The sequence below is a fragment of the Leiobunum rupestre genome, chromosome 11, assembly GCF_980474605.1.
Source record: "Leiobunum rupestre chromosome 11, qqLeiRupe1.1.hap1, whole genome shotgun sequence".
Taxonomy (NCBI): Eukaryota; Metazoa; Arthropoda; class Arachnida; order Opiliones; family Sclerosomatidae; genus Leiobunum; species Leiobunum rupestre.
This window is the reverse complement of record NC_143394.1, coordinates 43,978,991-43,995,340: the sequence shown is the minus strand read 5'-3', so window position 1 is coordinate 43,995,340 and position 16,350 is coordinate 43,978,991. Positions and strand designations below refer to the sequence as shown.

General features: G+C 33.5%; 1 protein-coding gene across 5 annotated transcripts in view; it reads left to right on the top strand.

The window, feature by feature from the left end:
- The first annotated feature begins 1,592 nt into the window (after positions 1 to 1,592).
- The window catches only part of LOC149922938 (uncharacterized), a 28,410-nt gene continuing 13,652 nt past the window's right edge, over positions 1,593 to 16,350 (top strand). For 2 of the 5 annotated variants that reach the window (XM_090164025.1, XM_090164023.1), the window contains exon 1: positions 1,593 to 1,882. In XM_090164025.1, the coding sequence (XP_090020151.1) occupies positions 1,683 to 1,882 (200 nt within the window). In that variant the 5' untranslated portion in view covers positions 1,593 to 1,682. The remainder of the gene's footprint in view (positions 1,883 to 16,350) is intronic. The other 3 variants (XM_090164022.1, XM_090164024.1, XM_090164021.1) reach the window with 2 other exon arrangements.

Genomic DNA, 16,350 nt, shown 5'->3' with positions numbered 1-16,350 from the left:
GAGCTCTGATTGGCTGAGATCTGGCTATCGTCTGCCACGGCGTTTGGCCCATTTGCCAGTTACACGGCAGCATTCTAGTTACCTATGAGATTTCTATGCGCATGACCCACCGACGGCGCTGCCATTTTTCTTCCCTCGCCTCATATCCTTCTAACATATAGGATCCTTGATATAGTAGTCATAATAGATGGTTTCTTTTCGCTTTCTTTCCGGGATTTCGGAGTAGGGGCTGCGTTCAGTGACGCTCAACGGAGGGGAAATTGTTAATTAACCGTTGATCTCCGTTTGCAATCGTGACGCCACGTCTGTTGAACGCATAGAAATCTCATGGGTAACTAGAATACGGCCGCGTAACTGGCAAATGGACCAAACGCCGTGGCAGACGATTACCAGATCTCAGCCAATCAGAGCTCAAAGAGTGGTTCTGCCAAGAATTTAATGTCACCAGAGAGAATGACGTCACCTAGCTCCCGCGATAGTAGCGGGACCAAGGAGGATTATTATCCTCCTTGGCGGAACGACTCTACGGCCTCTCATTGGCTGAAGGTTTAAAACGAACTGGTGACAAGCTCGGCCGTAGGCGGAAGCATTCTAGTTACCTATGAGATTTCTATGGTTGAACGCTTTTTTACGATTGTTGTAAATTTTATACAATATCGTCTGTCGTGTCGTGCCTTCCCGCGTGCTGTGATGTCACGATTGCGTTTATCAACAAAATAAGCGGCTCTTCAATAGATCAAATGAATTCGGGCTAAAGTTATTCAGACATAAAATATGATGAGGAACAACTTTCTAATTGGAACGAAGTTTCTAACTCTAACGGTTCTCGAGATAATTTTTCAATGACCTCGAAGAAACGGTTCAAGGTCATCGATGTTATCATTTTTAATTGTTCCCCAACACTTGTTATGTGCCAGAAAAATTTGAAATTAGTACAGGAAACGGTTTTGATGTTTTCGCCATGGATCGTTTTTAAATTGGACACACTTATTAATTTCATATATCTATTGAAAATCTGTACAAAAAAATAGAAAATAGGCAAATATCGGCAAAATTTTTAATCGATATTATGATAAATAATGAACATTCATGAACTTAAATCAAAAATTGTCTACCTAAATTCATAACTATAAGTCACATTAATTCTAAAAGGAATATATTAGTTAAAGACCTTTAACATCGTTTTCCAGAATTCACACTATTTGAACTAAGTGGCTTTGTATAATAGTTTCATAATTCTAAAATATCGATATCTACTTGGTTTTGATATTTCCAAAACTAAAGACTGCAAAAAAAATAATAAAATTCAAAGTGCCCGCCAAAAAAGTTGGCATATGGAGGACTGTTACGTAGTAATAAAACATAGATGGTGACATAATTTTTGAGTGGGCTATCGTGATATTTGGCTGGGCAAAATTTTTATTTAAAATATCTTGTTATATTTTAAGAACATAAAATAAAAATATCAATATCTAACATATATATATTAAAAATAGTTATTGTTTTAAAAAATTATGTATAATTCATTATTAAAATTATAGATGGTACTACATTCGCCGATGAAAAATAACTTTTTTTTCGTGGTTCAAACGGAGAAATTTTGTTTATCCCCCTGTTTGCCGCCGGTATTCCTCACGGACGCAATTCGCGGTTTTCTCTCAGTCGGAATTTGTACGGCAGAAATGGAGGATCACGGACCGTCCGCGTCTTCTGAAAGAGTTATCCAATTTTTGAAGGATTTTTCGCCCGACCAGGGTTCACCAACTGGAGAGGAGAATTTGAATATTCAACTTAGAAACAGTATCGCTGGAAATTACCATCTCAGCCAAGCCGATATATATCCCGAAATTTACGACTGGGTCTACAACTATCTCGATCAAAGGTAAGCCTTGGCATTTGTTTTGTTTTTTTTTCCCGAAAACCTGACCCGGCGTTTGCGAGTTCTTTCAAACTATTTACTTACTTCGCACTGTGATATCCGGTTCGAGATAAAAAAAATTTATGGGTATTAATTAAAAGTATTTACGACGCCTGCACAAACCAAGGATCATTATCGTATCCCACATTTTTGACAGTTACAAACAGTAGGTCCTCCTATTAGGGCCTCGGAGGTTTCTCATTTTAACCGTTTTCACCCCTATTTGTCTGGGCTGACTTTCGCGACTGAGGCCCTTAAGGGCACATATTTCTCCTTGAAATTAAATCCCACTTAATTTTTACACCGTAGCAGGATTTTAATGGTTCATAATCTCGTTTTTTTTACTTCTGGCCCGACCTGGTGGGATCTAATCCGCGTTTAATTACGGTGTGAAATCATTAAAACGTTTTTAGACGTAAATTTTGGGGGGGAAATATGACTTGTAGGAAAAATGGGTGAAGGAATCTCTGGGCCATCAGTGCCAGATGCGTCGCTGTCGTTTAGGCATTGAAAAAAGCAGCCGCCCTATTAGTGGAAAGCCTCGCGAGCCAAGAATAGACCTACCTTTTCTTAGGTCTCAGTTGGTGATTCAACAAAATATAGCACGGCTCGGCTATGGGGGAGATAGGGGAGGGTGTCGTGCCGAACGTCTTTTTTTATATTCTGTCTTGGGCGTCCGTAGTTAAGAAGAATCAGCAGACCCCTAGATTAGATAGCTATTTTAAAACTGCGCCTTCGTATAGGCTTATTTTCTCCCGTTCCTTGTTGGGTTTCCTGTTTGCTTTGGCTTTTGGGCGTTAGCCGGCTTTTTGTTGTCATTATCAAGCCAAGGAGGATTCATCCAAGCTGCGCCAAATAGCTCCCCTTATCAAAACCGTTTTTGCATAGGCCTTTGTTGCCGCTTTATTTCTTCAATGATTTAATTTGATTATCATCGATAACACATTTCTTTTGAAGTTAAATCTACGCGTATTTAACACCCTCGCCTTTTACGTCAACTCCTACGCGTTAACGGTATCCTCGATGTTTATTCTGCAAGAAAGTTTTTTTCAATTTAACTTCAGCGAGAAATCGCGCCTATCCCTGCTCAACGAATTTGTAGATCGCGAAGAATTCTCGTTAGAATTAGAGGGGGGGTTAAGGATGTACCCGCCACTAGTAGTAAAGAGAAACAAATCGCGGCAAATTTTTTCTCTTTTTGGAGGCCATAGGGTAGAGGGCTCTAGAAAAAAATTCCTCAAAATGTCAAATATTTTTTAAATATCCGGCCCCCGCTTGTAGTTATTTTTTTTGGCCTTTATCGGCTTCGTAACAGGCCTGATACTGAGTCACTTTTTTCACTTAAAATCACTTTTTTTTTATCTGTCACTAAAAGTCACTTTTCCCAAAGTTAGTTACTATTTATCACTTTTTTAGAATTTTTAGATTGAACGTTAGAAAACTGTCTTACAACCCTTTTTTACAAATAATAAAACCAAATCAAACTCCGTTCGCTTTTAATTTTGTTTTAATTTTTGAAAAACACGCAAATTACTTAAATAATTTGCTAATTTTGGCGCTGCTGTACTTGAAAAGCTTCGGGAGAGGGGCGTGTAATAAAAAGTACGTCTGCTCTTTGGATTTCGCGGGTATTCCGTATAAACACTTGTTAGGCGTATATCATCTAGCCAAATAAAGAACAGGTATGTTTAAAAATAGTTATTTCAAAGAAAATATATAAAAAATCTAGTCTAATTTCATCGTTTCTAAAAAATAGTGATATAACTTCCTACGGTTATATAGTTACTATTTTGGTTGTGTAACTAGTCAACAAACGCAATAAAACAGTACTTTTTTCCATTTTTGTTAGATTTTCAGTCACTATTTAGTCACTTTTTTAAAATTTTTAGTCACTAAACTCACTAAATTCTACTCCGTAAGCGAGTATCAGGCCTGTCGTAATTAAAACATTAATTTAGAAGAAAGCGAAAAAAGTACTAAATCGGCTCGTAAATTTTATTTTCCAATCGCGATCCACCTGGAAAGATTTCGTGATAGCTCGTCCTCTTCGACCCTCGCCTAATTTTCGCATAATCTTCTAAGGAGAAAGTAGTTAATTTTTTAAGGGACGTTAAAAGAAAAAAAATATATTTCTTAAAGGCAGCGCGGGAAAACGAAGAATGTGAATAATGCAGAGAGAGAAAATGAGTCACCGATCGTTAAGAAACATCTTTCCATCGTTGGCAGATTTGAATTTCTTGAACCCCGTGGGCCTGTATTAGAAGCGAGCGTAACCCCCTACGGTTTATCACCGTCGCGGCGGCGGGGGAGGGTTAGACCGTATCAGTGCCACCAGAAGACGATGTCTGATAGTTCTTTTTTCCGAAGCGTCCAGGGCCGTCGCTTGTTTATCCGCGAACTCGATTTCGAGAACGATTACGCGTTATGACCGCGCGGATGAGTCATTGGCTCGAGGAAGCGAGAAGGGGATATCCACGCTAGAGCGACTCGCGCCTACCTGTACCGTCTATTTGCCTCTTTTTGTTGCGGCTGTGGCCCGGCTCCTTCCTTCAAGCTGATCAAACGGAACGTGATGCTCGATTTTCTTTTGGCTTTTAAAAGTTTCGATATGACGAAATAATTACATCCACCGGGTTCTGTTATAGTCTTAGTCGATAGCTACGCCGCAAAATTTTCGTTTTGAAAACTAAAACATTTGAGAGAGTTGGCCGTTTTCGGTCTATCGAAATCTGGCAGCATTGCCTGCCTTCCGGCCTGTATCTCCATACCGAAAATAGCCGACGATTACGCCGCCGAAAATATTTTACTAAACTGATCGGCGGAGTTTTTGACCGTTATTTTGAATTATCGACTAAGACTATTATTTACGTATAACCGACAAATTATCGGCTTCGTATCCTCGTTTCTTTGATCTTATTTTAATTTGTTTTTAGTTTCTCGAAATTAACGGCGGATTTAACCTAGTTGATACATTTTAAGGATATATTAGTAATAGGCGTTTGTCAAGGCTAATTTTCTTCATATTTTAAATGTCCCGTTTTGGTCTGATTAACGTTTTGTATTTAAAGACTATCCGTAACGTTTAATAGAGTAGAAAATAATTTAAAGCAGGGTTGCCACAGTACGTGAAATTCCTAGAAAAATCGGGGGATTTGAATATGGGTCTAAATGTCAGGGAATTTTAAAAACTATTATAAAAATCAGGGATTTGAATTTAAATTAAAAATATTTTGGCACCAAATAAGTCGGGTAAAATTTCTGGAAAATTCAGGGAATTTGAATCTGAAAAAACTGTGGCAACCCTGAAGAATATACTTAATATTTGAATTATTTAAATATATATCTATTCGTAGCCTGCTCGTAATGTCGTAGCTAAGCCGTGGCCATAGATATAGGAAACTTATATAAAGGTCTAGATAAAATATTTCAAAGGGAGTTAATACGGAGGTGACAGCTAGCAGAAACGCGTAATTTCTGCAGGCTATCCTTATAAGGCGCTATCTATCGGTAAGAAAGCTCGTGCTATCGTCGCGAGAGCCATTGTCTCCTGCTTAAAAATTATACTAAAAGTCACCAACAGATGGTGTCTAAAGACTACGGCCTGCGGAAAGGTCAAGCACTTAGTACTAAAATGCTAAGAGAGCTCGCGCTCTTGGTCACGTGCCTTCCTCGGTGTCTGCTAGGTGTCAATTCCGTATTTTATGTTAGGCTTAGACGCCCCGAAATTTATCTAGACCTTTATATCATGGACTAATTAATGTATACATTAATTAGTCCATGTTTATATACATTTCTTATATCTATGGCCGTGGCATTAATTTCACGTCATAGATCACGAGGCAAAACTCCACACGATTCTGCACAATAATCCCGAGACTGTCATGGGCGTCTTAATGTCATGGCCAACCTATACGCGTTACGAATACGACCAACTTATTTTTTTTGCACGTGAAGGTTTTAATTAATAGTAAAAATTAATTTAAAATCAATCTAATAGGTGTTTCCATAAAATAAAACAATCCCGTATTTTTTAGAAACAGCTATTGGACTTAAATTTAAAAAATATCGAAATATTTAATTTAAAAAATATCGAAATATTTAATTTAAAAAATATCGAAATATTTAATTTAAAAAATATCGAAATATTTAATTTAAAAAATATCGAAATATTTAATTTAAAAAATATCGAAATATTTAATTTAAAAAATATCGAAATATTTAATTTAAAAAATATCGAAATATTTAATTTAAAAAATATCGAAATATTTAATTTAAAAAATATCGAAATATTTAATTTAAAAAATATCGAAATATTTAATTTAAAAAATATCGAAATATTTAATTTAAAAAATATCGAAATATTTAATTTAAAAAATATCGAAATATTTAATTTCAAAAATATCGAAATATTTAATTTCAAAAATATCGAAATATTTAATTTCAAAAATATCGAAATATTTAATTTCAAAAATATCGAAATATTTAATTTAAAAAATATCGAAATATTTAATTTTAAAAATATCGAAATATTTAATTTTAAAAATATCGAAATATTTAATTTTAAAAATATCGAAATATTTAATTTTAAAAATATCGAAATATTTAATTTTAAAAATATCGAAATATTTAATTTTAAAAATATCGAAATATTTAATTTTAAAAATATCGAAATATTTAATTTTAAAAATATCGAAATATTTAATTTTAAAAATATCGAAATATTTAATTTTAAAAATATCGAAATATTTAATTTTAAAAATATCGAAATATTTAATTTTAAAAATATCGAAATATTTAATTTTAAAAATATCGAAATATTTAATTTTAAAAATATCGAAATATTTAATTTTAAAAATATCGAAATATTTAATTTTAAAAATATCGAAATATTTAATTTTAAAAATATCGAAATATTTAATTTTAAAAATATCGAAATATTTAATTTTAAAAATATCGAAATATTTAATTTTAAAAATATCGAAATATTTAATTTTAAAAATATCGAAATATTTAATTTTAAAAATATCGAAATATTTAATTTTAAAAATATCGAAATATTTAATTTTAAAAATATCGAAATATTTAATTTTAAAAATATCGAAATATTTAATTTTAAAAATATCGAAATATTTAATTTTAAAAATATCGAAATATTTAATTTTAAAAATATCGAAATATTTAATTTTAAAAATATCGAAATATTTAATTTTAAAAATATCGAAATATTTAATTTTAAAAATATCGAAATATTTAATTTTAAAAATATCGAAATATTTAATTTTAAAAATATCGAAATATTTAATTTTAAAAATATCGAAATATTTAATATGCAAATTTAACACATGATTTAAATGCCCGTAGTTGAAGATTATTTTTAAAAGTAATAGACGTTGGATAGTGCACGCGTGGCTGATTTCTGTCCCATTTTTGTAGAAAAATTCCTGTTAAAATTAATTTAAGCCGGTCTTAAACACTTCCCCCATTTTCGACATTTCTTGCGAAGTCATTTTATTTCCGGAGATTTTAAATTCCCGCGGCGATGTGGGCGGAAAGGAGCATTATTTTCTATTCTCCAAGCATAGGGGTAATTTCACTTCGTAATAATAATTGGTTCTAGCAATTAGACTCGGTCGCGAGATTGTTGTTGACTCATTGAAATTTAAAAAATTGAAAGCAATTATAAACGGTTATTATTAGAAGTAATTTACATACTAATTTTTTTGTAGAGAATAGAAACGGGTGAAGCACAAATACCTTGAATTAGAAATTCCATTATAATTAAAAAATATATACTTTTAATGTATTTTATTAATATATTAAATAAAATGTGCAAACAATACCTTAAATTAGAAATTCCATTATAATCAAAAAATATATACTTTTAATGTATTTTATTAATATATTTAAAAAATGTGCAAACAATAACTTAAATTAGAAATTCCATTATAATTAAAAAATATATACTTTTAATGTATTTTATTAATATATTAAATAAAATGTGCTAACAATACCTTAAATTAGAAATTCCATTATAATTAAAAAATATATACTTTTAATGTATTTTATTAATATATTAAAATGTGCAAACAATACGTTAAATTAGAAATTCCATTATTATTAAAATATATATATACTTTCAATGTATTTTACTAATGTTGAAAAATGTGCAAACAATACCTTAAATTAGAAATTCCATTATTATTTAAAAAAATATACTTTTAATAAATTTTATTAATGTTGAAAAATGTGCAAACAATACCTTAATTTAGAAATTATATTATAATTAAAAAAAATACTTTTAATGTATTTTATTAATATATTAAAAAAGTGTGCAAACAATACCCTTAATTAGAAATTCCCATATTATTAAAAAAATATATTATATGTATTATTATATATTATGTATTTTACTAATGTTAAAAAATGTGCAAACAATACCTTAAATTAAAAATTGCATTTTTATTAAAAAAAAAATAATTTTAGTTTAAGGTATTCTACTTATATATAGAAAAATTGGGCAAATAATACTTTAATTCAATGTATTATTTGCCCAATTTTTCCATATAGTAAAATATTTTTAATATTGTTTTAAGTATTATTTGCCCAATTTTTCTGTATATTACTAATAGTAGAATACTTAAAACTAAAATTATTATATTTTTTGAATAAAACTGCAATATCTAATTTAGATATTGCAGTTTTTTTCCATATAGTAAAATATTTTTAATATTGTTTTAAGTATTATTTGCCCATTTTTTCTGTATATTACTAATAGTAGAATACTTAAAACTAAAATTATTATATTTTTTGAATAAAACTGCAATATCTAATTTAGATATTGCAGTTTTATTAAAAAAAAATATTTTAACATTTTACTAATATACCGAAAAATATAGAAAAATTGTGCGAACAATACCTCAAACTAGATATATTAATTTAATGTATTTTTAAAATTTATTGAAAGGTAGCCTTAGAAAAACTATTTCATAAGATTATCTCTTTTTTAAAGGGGGAAAGAGGATAATCTTTCTATCGAGGTGCGAAATCGTGGTAACGTGCTTTTTGGACCTCTGTCATTTTTTTGTATCTTTATCTCAGATTCCCAAGAAACAGACTCGTCAGCGGTCTGCGCGGGCGTGAACAAGCCGGATGTGTTTGTCTGCTACTCTGTTCCGTAACATTTGGCTGATCGCGGAAAAGACCAACCCCCCCTCCCCCCGGATCGTCCCTCTGGCGGCGGCGGCCACAGTCCCGGCTGACGTCCGTTTCTCGCTGTTAGATATTCTGAAGCCACGTCGGAAAGTTCCTTTGCTCATCGTTTTTTGTTTTTTTTTTGCAATCCCCAAATATTGGCCACCTTTAACTGTCAGTTCCGCCGAAGCTAGGCGGAAGCGGTAAAAGCTGCTCTTCCTAACCGGTTGGTCGTGGAGCCAGCGAAGTTAAGCGAGTGTGTTTTTTTCGTCAGTTTTTCCCAAGTACCCGACCACTCGAGCGTGATAATGCTCTCGTATTTTGCGTTTTTACTTCGCAACGCGCTTACAAGTACTTGTAAAAGTCCTTTTCGCCTGGTCATTTTTGATTTTCTTCCAACTTTCTGATAAACGTTGTCTATTCCGCGGGGAAAAGTCGAAAGCCTTTGATATACATAAGTGAAAATGTTCATTTTTCACCTCGCTGAAGTACTATTATTGTCCTCCGAATATAAATAGATAAAAATGTATTTCCCCATTTGCGTTTGGCGAGTTTTCCGTAGATTGGTATCGATTCGACGCCTTATTGTAAAAGGAAAATATAAATGATAGAAGATAAATATTGAAATTTCAAAAAATTTCTAACAGTATAATTTATTTATCGATTAAAATACAACTATTACGAAAACAAATTACTTTTTTAGCAAAAAATCGTGATCGAATCCCGGCACGAATTGCGATAATTATCGCGTAAATTATGCAAAAGCGTATTTTGGAATATTTTATAATAATTCCGTAAGGAACGATTAAATTTAATGGATTTTTTGGGGAATATGAATTATTATACGCGGGTAAATATGGGATACGGTTTAAAATTAAGCGTATCCTCCAATAGTCGCGTTCATAGTTTAAAATGGGCGCAAATGCCGGATTATCCAGTCGGTTTTGGTCGAAAGAATTTTAATTGGCGTTTTCGATAATGGCTTAACCGTATCTCTCTCCTCGTGGTATTAATTCTTGAAAGGATGACGCCATTTATTGGACTGGCAACCCCATTTCTCAGTTTTGTTTGTTATTTACAAAAGGCGGGGCTTAGAGCTCCGCTTCGAAAGGCGCTACCACTAAATCTCTTCCTGTTTCCGAAGCCTCGTTGTTAAGCGTATGACTCATCTCCTTGGCTACCTCTACCTTTTGCCGTGCTAAGCGGTCATTTTAAAATTGGCCGGGCGTACCTTACAACCTAGACGATGGTCGGAACTCCGTAACGCGGGGATCCTCGGCTAGGATCTTGACGTTTCAGAGCTGAGATTCCCTCCTTGGAATTAATTTTCGGATATTTCTATTCCTACTTGTAAATAATGGTCTTGTCTCGCAACCCCTTCTGTTCTACGCCCCGCTCGTTAAGACTTGATCCACGGATTGTATGTTTTTACCTGACCCCTTAACTGTACGAACGTAGGTATTACTTCGATACTTTTAAATCCGTTATAGATCGATTTACAATTTTTAGGAGCAGAGACAACTTTAAAGGGGTAAAATTCATCCGAGGTAACGTGGTGATGGCGTTATTTGTTAGTAGATGGCTCTCTGATAGCAACATGAAGTCATAATTTTGATTTTTCAACGATTGGTTGAAAGTTTTCAGTTTTTAGTGCACAATGGTTTTGTCGAGATTTAAAATACAAAATTATCTTCCCTGATTGGATAGTTTAAAATTGTATTATAGTGCCATCTATGGCGGAGAGTGTTAACTACTGTTAAAATTAATTGTTAATTTAAATAACAAAAATTATAAATTTTTAATATTTATATATTTCCCTGTAGGCAATATGTGAATGCGTCTGTAGTTATGTGGCTCTGAATTGATTTTGGGAGAATTGGGGGGCTCTGAATTGATTTTGGGAGAATTCGAGGTAGGCTCTGTATTGTTTTTGTAAGAATTCGGGTGGGCTCTGAATTGATTTTGGAATAATCAATATAAATTTCTAAAATATATCGAAACTAAAAATAGCAACTCTATGTACTGTTTTGGTAAAGCGCTTTTGATTTCGGCCGTCTTGTTTGCTGGCCTTTTATAAAGTGCGGGCTTCGCCATAAATTGTTGAACTTGCTAACGAAGGCTATGCGCCGGACAGAACGCGAACTTTGGAAGAAGCGCGGCTTTCATTACCTTAATGCGCAGCCTGCCCCCGTCGTCGTTAAGACTTCTATTCTTGTAAAGTGCTGGCCGGGAAAGCCCTACGCGCCGCGTCCATCACCCGATACCACCAATTTAAGCCTGGAGACCCGCGCTGTTCTCCCTTTAAACTCCCGGGTAACTTCGACTCAATGTCGTTGCATCATCGTCTCTTCGGCTCACTTCGCCCATAGTTTCTCTATGCTTCGCCGGAGAGCGGCGTGTTCTAAAAGCATTCTACGATAAATCGGGTTACAGTTGATGATAAAACGTCGCCGATATGAAAAAAGAAATCTCGCCACTTTTGGATAATGCATTTACATACTCCCTTCGCGAGTCCCACCACACCATCTTTTATAACGAACTTTCTCCTCATTCCACCGTAGCTCGTACCGTCCGGGTTTCTTCTCCGGAAGTAGGCGTAGCTCCAATTTCTCGACGGACGTTTTTCTTATATCATTCAACCTGAATAAATATTTGGTAGGGATTCACCGATATGGGTACAGCCGATATATCGGCTTTGGCTATTCGTAGCCGATATATATCGGTGGTTATATCGGCCGATATTAACAAAGTTATCTAACAACGCAGTAGTGTATATGATAAAATCATTGTACACTGTCATACCATTTTATTCTAATTTTTGTTTGAATGTTTCTTTTTAATTTACTTGATACATATTTCCTGTCACAAATCGAATATCGTTGTTTTTTGTTGGCTTACACTCGTAATCCCATGTCTTAAAAAAGGTATGATCTAGCTTCTGAAGTCTGGCGTACGTGGCGCGGCCAATAAAATATTATTAGAAGTTAGTTAATCGAAAGTTTTCTTATTTTTAAATGTTTTTATGAAAATAATTTTTCTAATATCGGTATCGGCCAATATCGGCTTCGCTTTAAGCCGATATTGGCCGATACCGATATTATAAAAATAGGCCGATATATCGGTGCATCCCTAATATTTGGCATTTGACTTATATTTTTTGGCCCAAGAAAAAGTTAGCCGTTACATTGTTATTGAAAATGTTGGGTAATTATTTCTTAGATCTTTAAACCACTCAATCGAAGTAAATTTATATATTTGGTCATATTTTTGGGGGGGATATATCCTGTTCAAAGTCCGTGTAAATTACCGCTAGGAAGTAGGCAAACCTATTTTGAACATTTACCGTTTATATGATTACGATATTTTTCTTACTCAGTGTCGTAATTTCCCCGCCTTTTACCGAATGAGAAAAATTTTCGCGTGACTTTTGAAAGTAATATTGTATTAGAGGTATCCAGGCGTGCTAATTTCCGCGCTACTTGATGGAGTGGCGTTAATTAGCGTTCAGTCACGTAACCCTGAAAGTGAGGCAACCCACGTTGCTAGTTATTTTTACCGATTGTTCATTCAGTCCTGCCAATTTTAATTAGTCTATAATATAACGAAATTTTTTTAAGAAAACATTTAGAAAATGAAATTTTTCCTATCCCGGTTTTTAAAGTTAACGCTTTTGGAAAAGGGAATTTTAATAGGTTTTTCGAGAATTCATTCTGTTGGAAAGGGGAAAAATCAGTCTCTTATAGCGTGCACTAAGTTTTATTATATTGGAGGAAAACACTATTATCTTTCGCTAGAAATTTGGTCGGCGAGGAGGATATTGCTTCTATCGTAATCGTTTTTCCCCGCCATTGATAAGATATAATATTTTTTGCGTACGGACTTTACTGTCTAATTTTATTTTTGAATGAAATCCAAATAGTGTAAACCGAGGGGTCGGACATTTACCAAAATCCCGTACACTTTGTCTAAAATTGCAAAATTTTTCAACTCTCTCTATGGTAAATTAACATTGAAACCCCAAAATAACTTCAAAAAGTAATGATAAAATCGCCAAAATCTCTACGAAATCCCGAAATCCCGTACAAAATAATGGCAAGTGTCCGACCCCTCGGTGTAAACGAACTTGATATATTCGTCAGGGTTGCCACACGCCAGGGAAATGTCAGGGAATTTAAAAATGAGCCTAAAAAGTCAGGGAATTTTAAGAATTGGTAAAAAGTCAGGGAATTCAATTTTATCTTGGCACTTTTTGAAGGTATTTCAACTTTATCTATGACAAATTCCACGATTATCATATTTCCTTGATTGTTTGGCTAATTTTTTCAACATTGCAATAACCTTTTTACTGAAATATAAGTCCATTTAAATTTATTAACTTCTGATAAAAGTGAAATATAAAAAAAAATTTGGCCTTAATAGGTCAGGGAAAGGTGGCAACCCTGTTCGTGTTCGAAAGCTATTTGACCTCGAGTCTTTATTATTTCTTTCGCAGCATTTACCCCCCCCCCCCTTTATTGCCCTCGTACGAATTGTGGAATAAATCGTTGTAAGATCACGATCTGAAAATTGAAACCTCTATATTGTCTAAGCCAGATAGTATATACGACTGTCGGCTAAGAAAATTCTTTACCATTGGTAAAAAAAAATTATTTGATGAGAAAATATTATCGTTGTTTGAAAGGTGATTTATTCTCCGGACTTTATAGATATAGAGATCGATAAACGAGGAATCGTTACGCGAAGATTTATAATTGTTGATTCAACTTTTCTTTCCCCGCCATTACCGATTTGGGTAGTTTTCTGGAAGGTTTTTGGGCACCCGTTGGTTTGTATCGCGTCTGGATTCTTGGCCCGGAAAATGAAGTTTGGTTTTCTTCTCGCTCATTCATGCAATTGCGGGGAGGGGCCCTCCGTTTCGGCCTTTTCTTTTCGGCCAGTCACGCGTCTCAGACAATCGCGCACCCTTTATTGCTCCTCGTTGCCGAAAGAATGGCTCGATTCCAGCTTCTTCGGTCGGGCCTTTTACGCGCCGGCATTTTCTCCGATATTCGCCGCTTTTAGGAGTTAGTTTTACTGGGAATTTTGTATCGACATTTTCCGAACATATTTCTTGTTCATTTACGAACTATATTGTAAATTATTACAATTGTATTTATTTATTTATTATTATTATTATATGAAATTTACCCAGGGTTGGCTGATTCAAATAAAAGTAATTTTTAAGCGCTGTATTTTAATGAAAAAAATAGGTTCTTAAAAAATTAAAATATTAATCAAATTTAATTAAGATTTAATTTAATTCAATATTAGCTAACTGATAAAAGTAAAATATCCGATAATTATACAGAAAGAGATCAATAAAATAAAAAAATTGATTTTAATTTTTATAAAAATCAAAAAAGTGTCAACCCTGATTTTACTATAAACTTAATAAAAAAGAATGAATTATATTTAATCCAGATTTGATGTGAAATTCGTTATTTAGCATTTATTTTACACCACTTCGATATTTCTGTCGGTCATTAAATTATTTAAAGGGACACACACAATCTGGGTAAAAACCAATAGCCCCTCCCCTTCCGTCCCTTCTGATAGTAAATCAGGCCAATGATATCCTAGAATATTTCCGGAGCTCGTGGCGGAAACTAGTAATATTCAATCTCAATGCTCAAATTCAATTTTATAGAAAGTTTACGTTTTAAGGTTAGTCTTTTAGTAAAAAAGTTCATTTTTCTCTGATGAAAATCGTGGTATACGTTAATAATGGCTTACGACCTACGATGTAGCCTTTTTTTTTCGTCTGGGGTTCACGCTTGGAGGGGCAGACGCGCGTACCCTCCCCTAGAAAATAGAAAAACTTATTTGACGAAAAAATTTCATTTTATTTTAACGTGTCATGCTCTACGAAGATTACTCTCTTTTTTCCAATCGTGGTTTTTCTTTAGGAAATGTATTTTGTTTTGCGCCCTTACTAAATATTTTCAATGCCAATGACCCGCGTAACTTTTTGGATATTTTATCTTTGTCTAAGCTAGCAATTTTATTCGGAGTAGACATACAAAGAATCACGTTGAAAAGTGTCCCATTATATTTCTATTTACCTCATTTGGCCCAAAAAAGATTTTCTAACTTGTGGCTTGTTTATAATAGTACCCTCATCTCCATTAACGTATTTTCCTTCCAACTTCAACAAAAAGCGGTTTCTTTTCAATGGCATTCTTTGAGAAGACTATTTCTTTATTGGTTCGCTACCGTCTTCGAATATAAAGCTTTCTTTTGTTTCAATTTCTCTTAAGACTTCTTCTTCGTGTCTATTGTCCGGAATATTTTCTTTATGAAAAACGAGATTTTGTTCAGTCTATATTTACGTTATACCTGAAGGCGTGCAACGTATAAAAAGCGAAAAATATATATTTTTAAAGTTACGGAATATTCAAATAATTTGAGGACAATTTAATCTCGTTAGTTTTCTTAAAGCTAAATAAATGGGTAGTTTTGAAAAGGGTATTAAATTTTGACATTTTTTTTATTCTACTATCGGTCATTCCTACTGTGTACCAATGAAAGATATCATCACTTATTCGAAAAACGACCGTTAGTGGCGGGGTCTATCGGTTAAAATTGTTAGTCGATACGCGTTGCGATCTATATAAATTATAAACACGTGAATCGGCTTGCAATTTTGTCTGATAAAGGTTACTAGAGATGCACCGATATGTCGGCTTAAACGAAGTAAAATATTTTAAGGAAAAACTTTTAAAAATAAGAAAATTACCGATAAACTAATATTTGATTTGATTGGCCGCGCCACGTACGCCAGATTTCAGAAGCTAGATCATACCTTTTTTAGAGTATTTTAGATAAGGGGTTACGAGTGTAAACAAATGAACAACGATATTCAATTTGTGATAGAAAATGTATCACGTGAAATGAAAAGAAACATATTCGGATATGCTCTCGCCAACGTTTTTAATGAAACATTAGAATAAAATGGTATGACCGTGCACTGAACCGTTTTTTTTACAATGATTTTATCATATACACAATACTGTTATGATAGATAACTTTGTTAATATCGGCTGTAGTCATATCGGTGCATGCCTATAGCTTACCGATAGATGTCCCTGCATTCAACAGGGAAAAAAGGCCGGAAGTTTGATCTAAATTCCGGTTAACCTCCCCCTATTTCCAACCCTTTCGGACAAGGTTAGTAAAGTCATGTCCTAGATGAAATCCTTTAT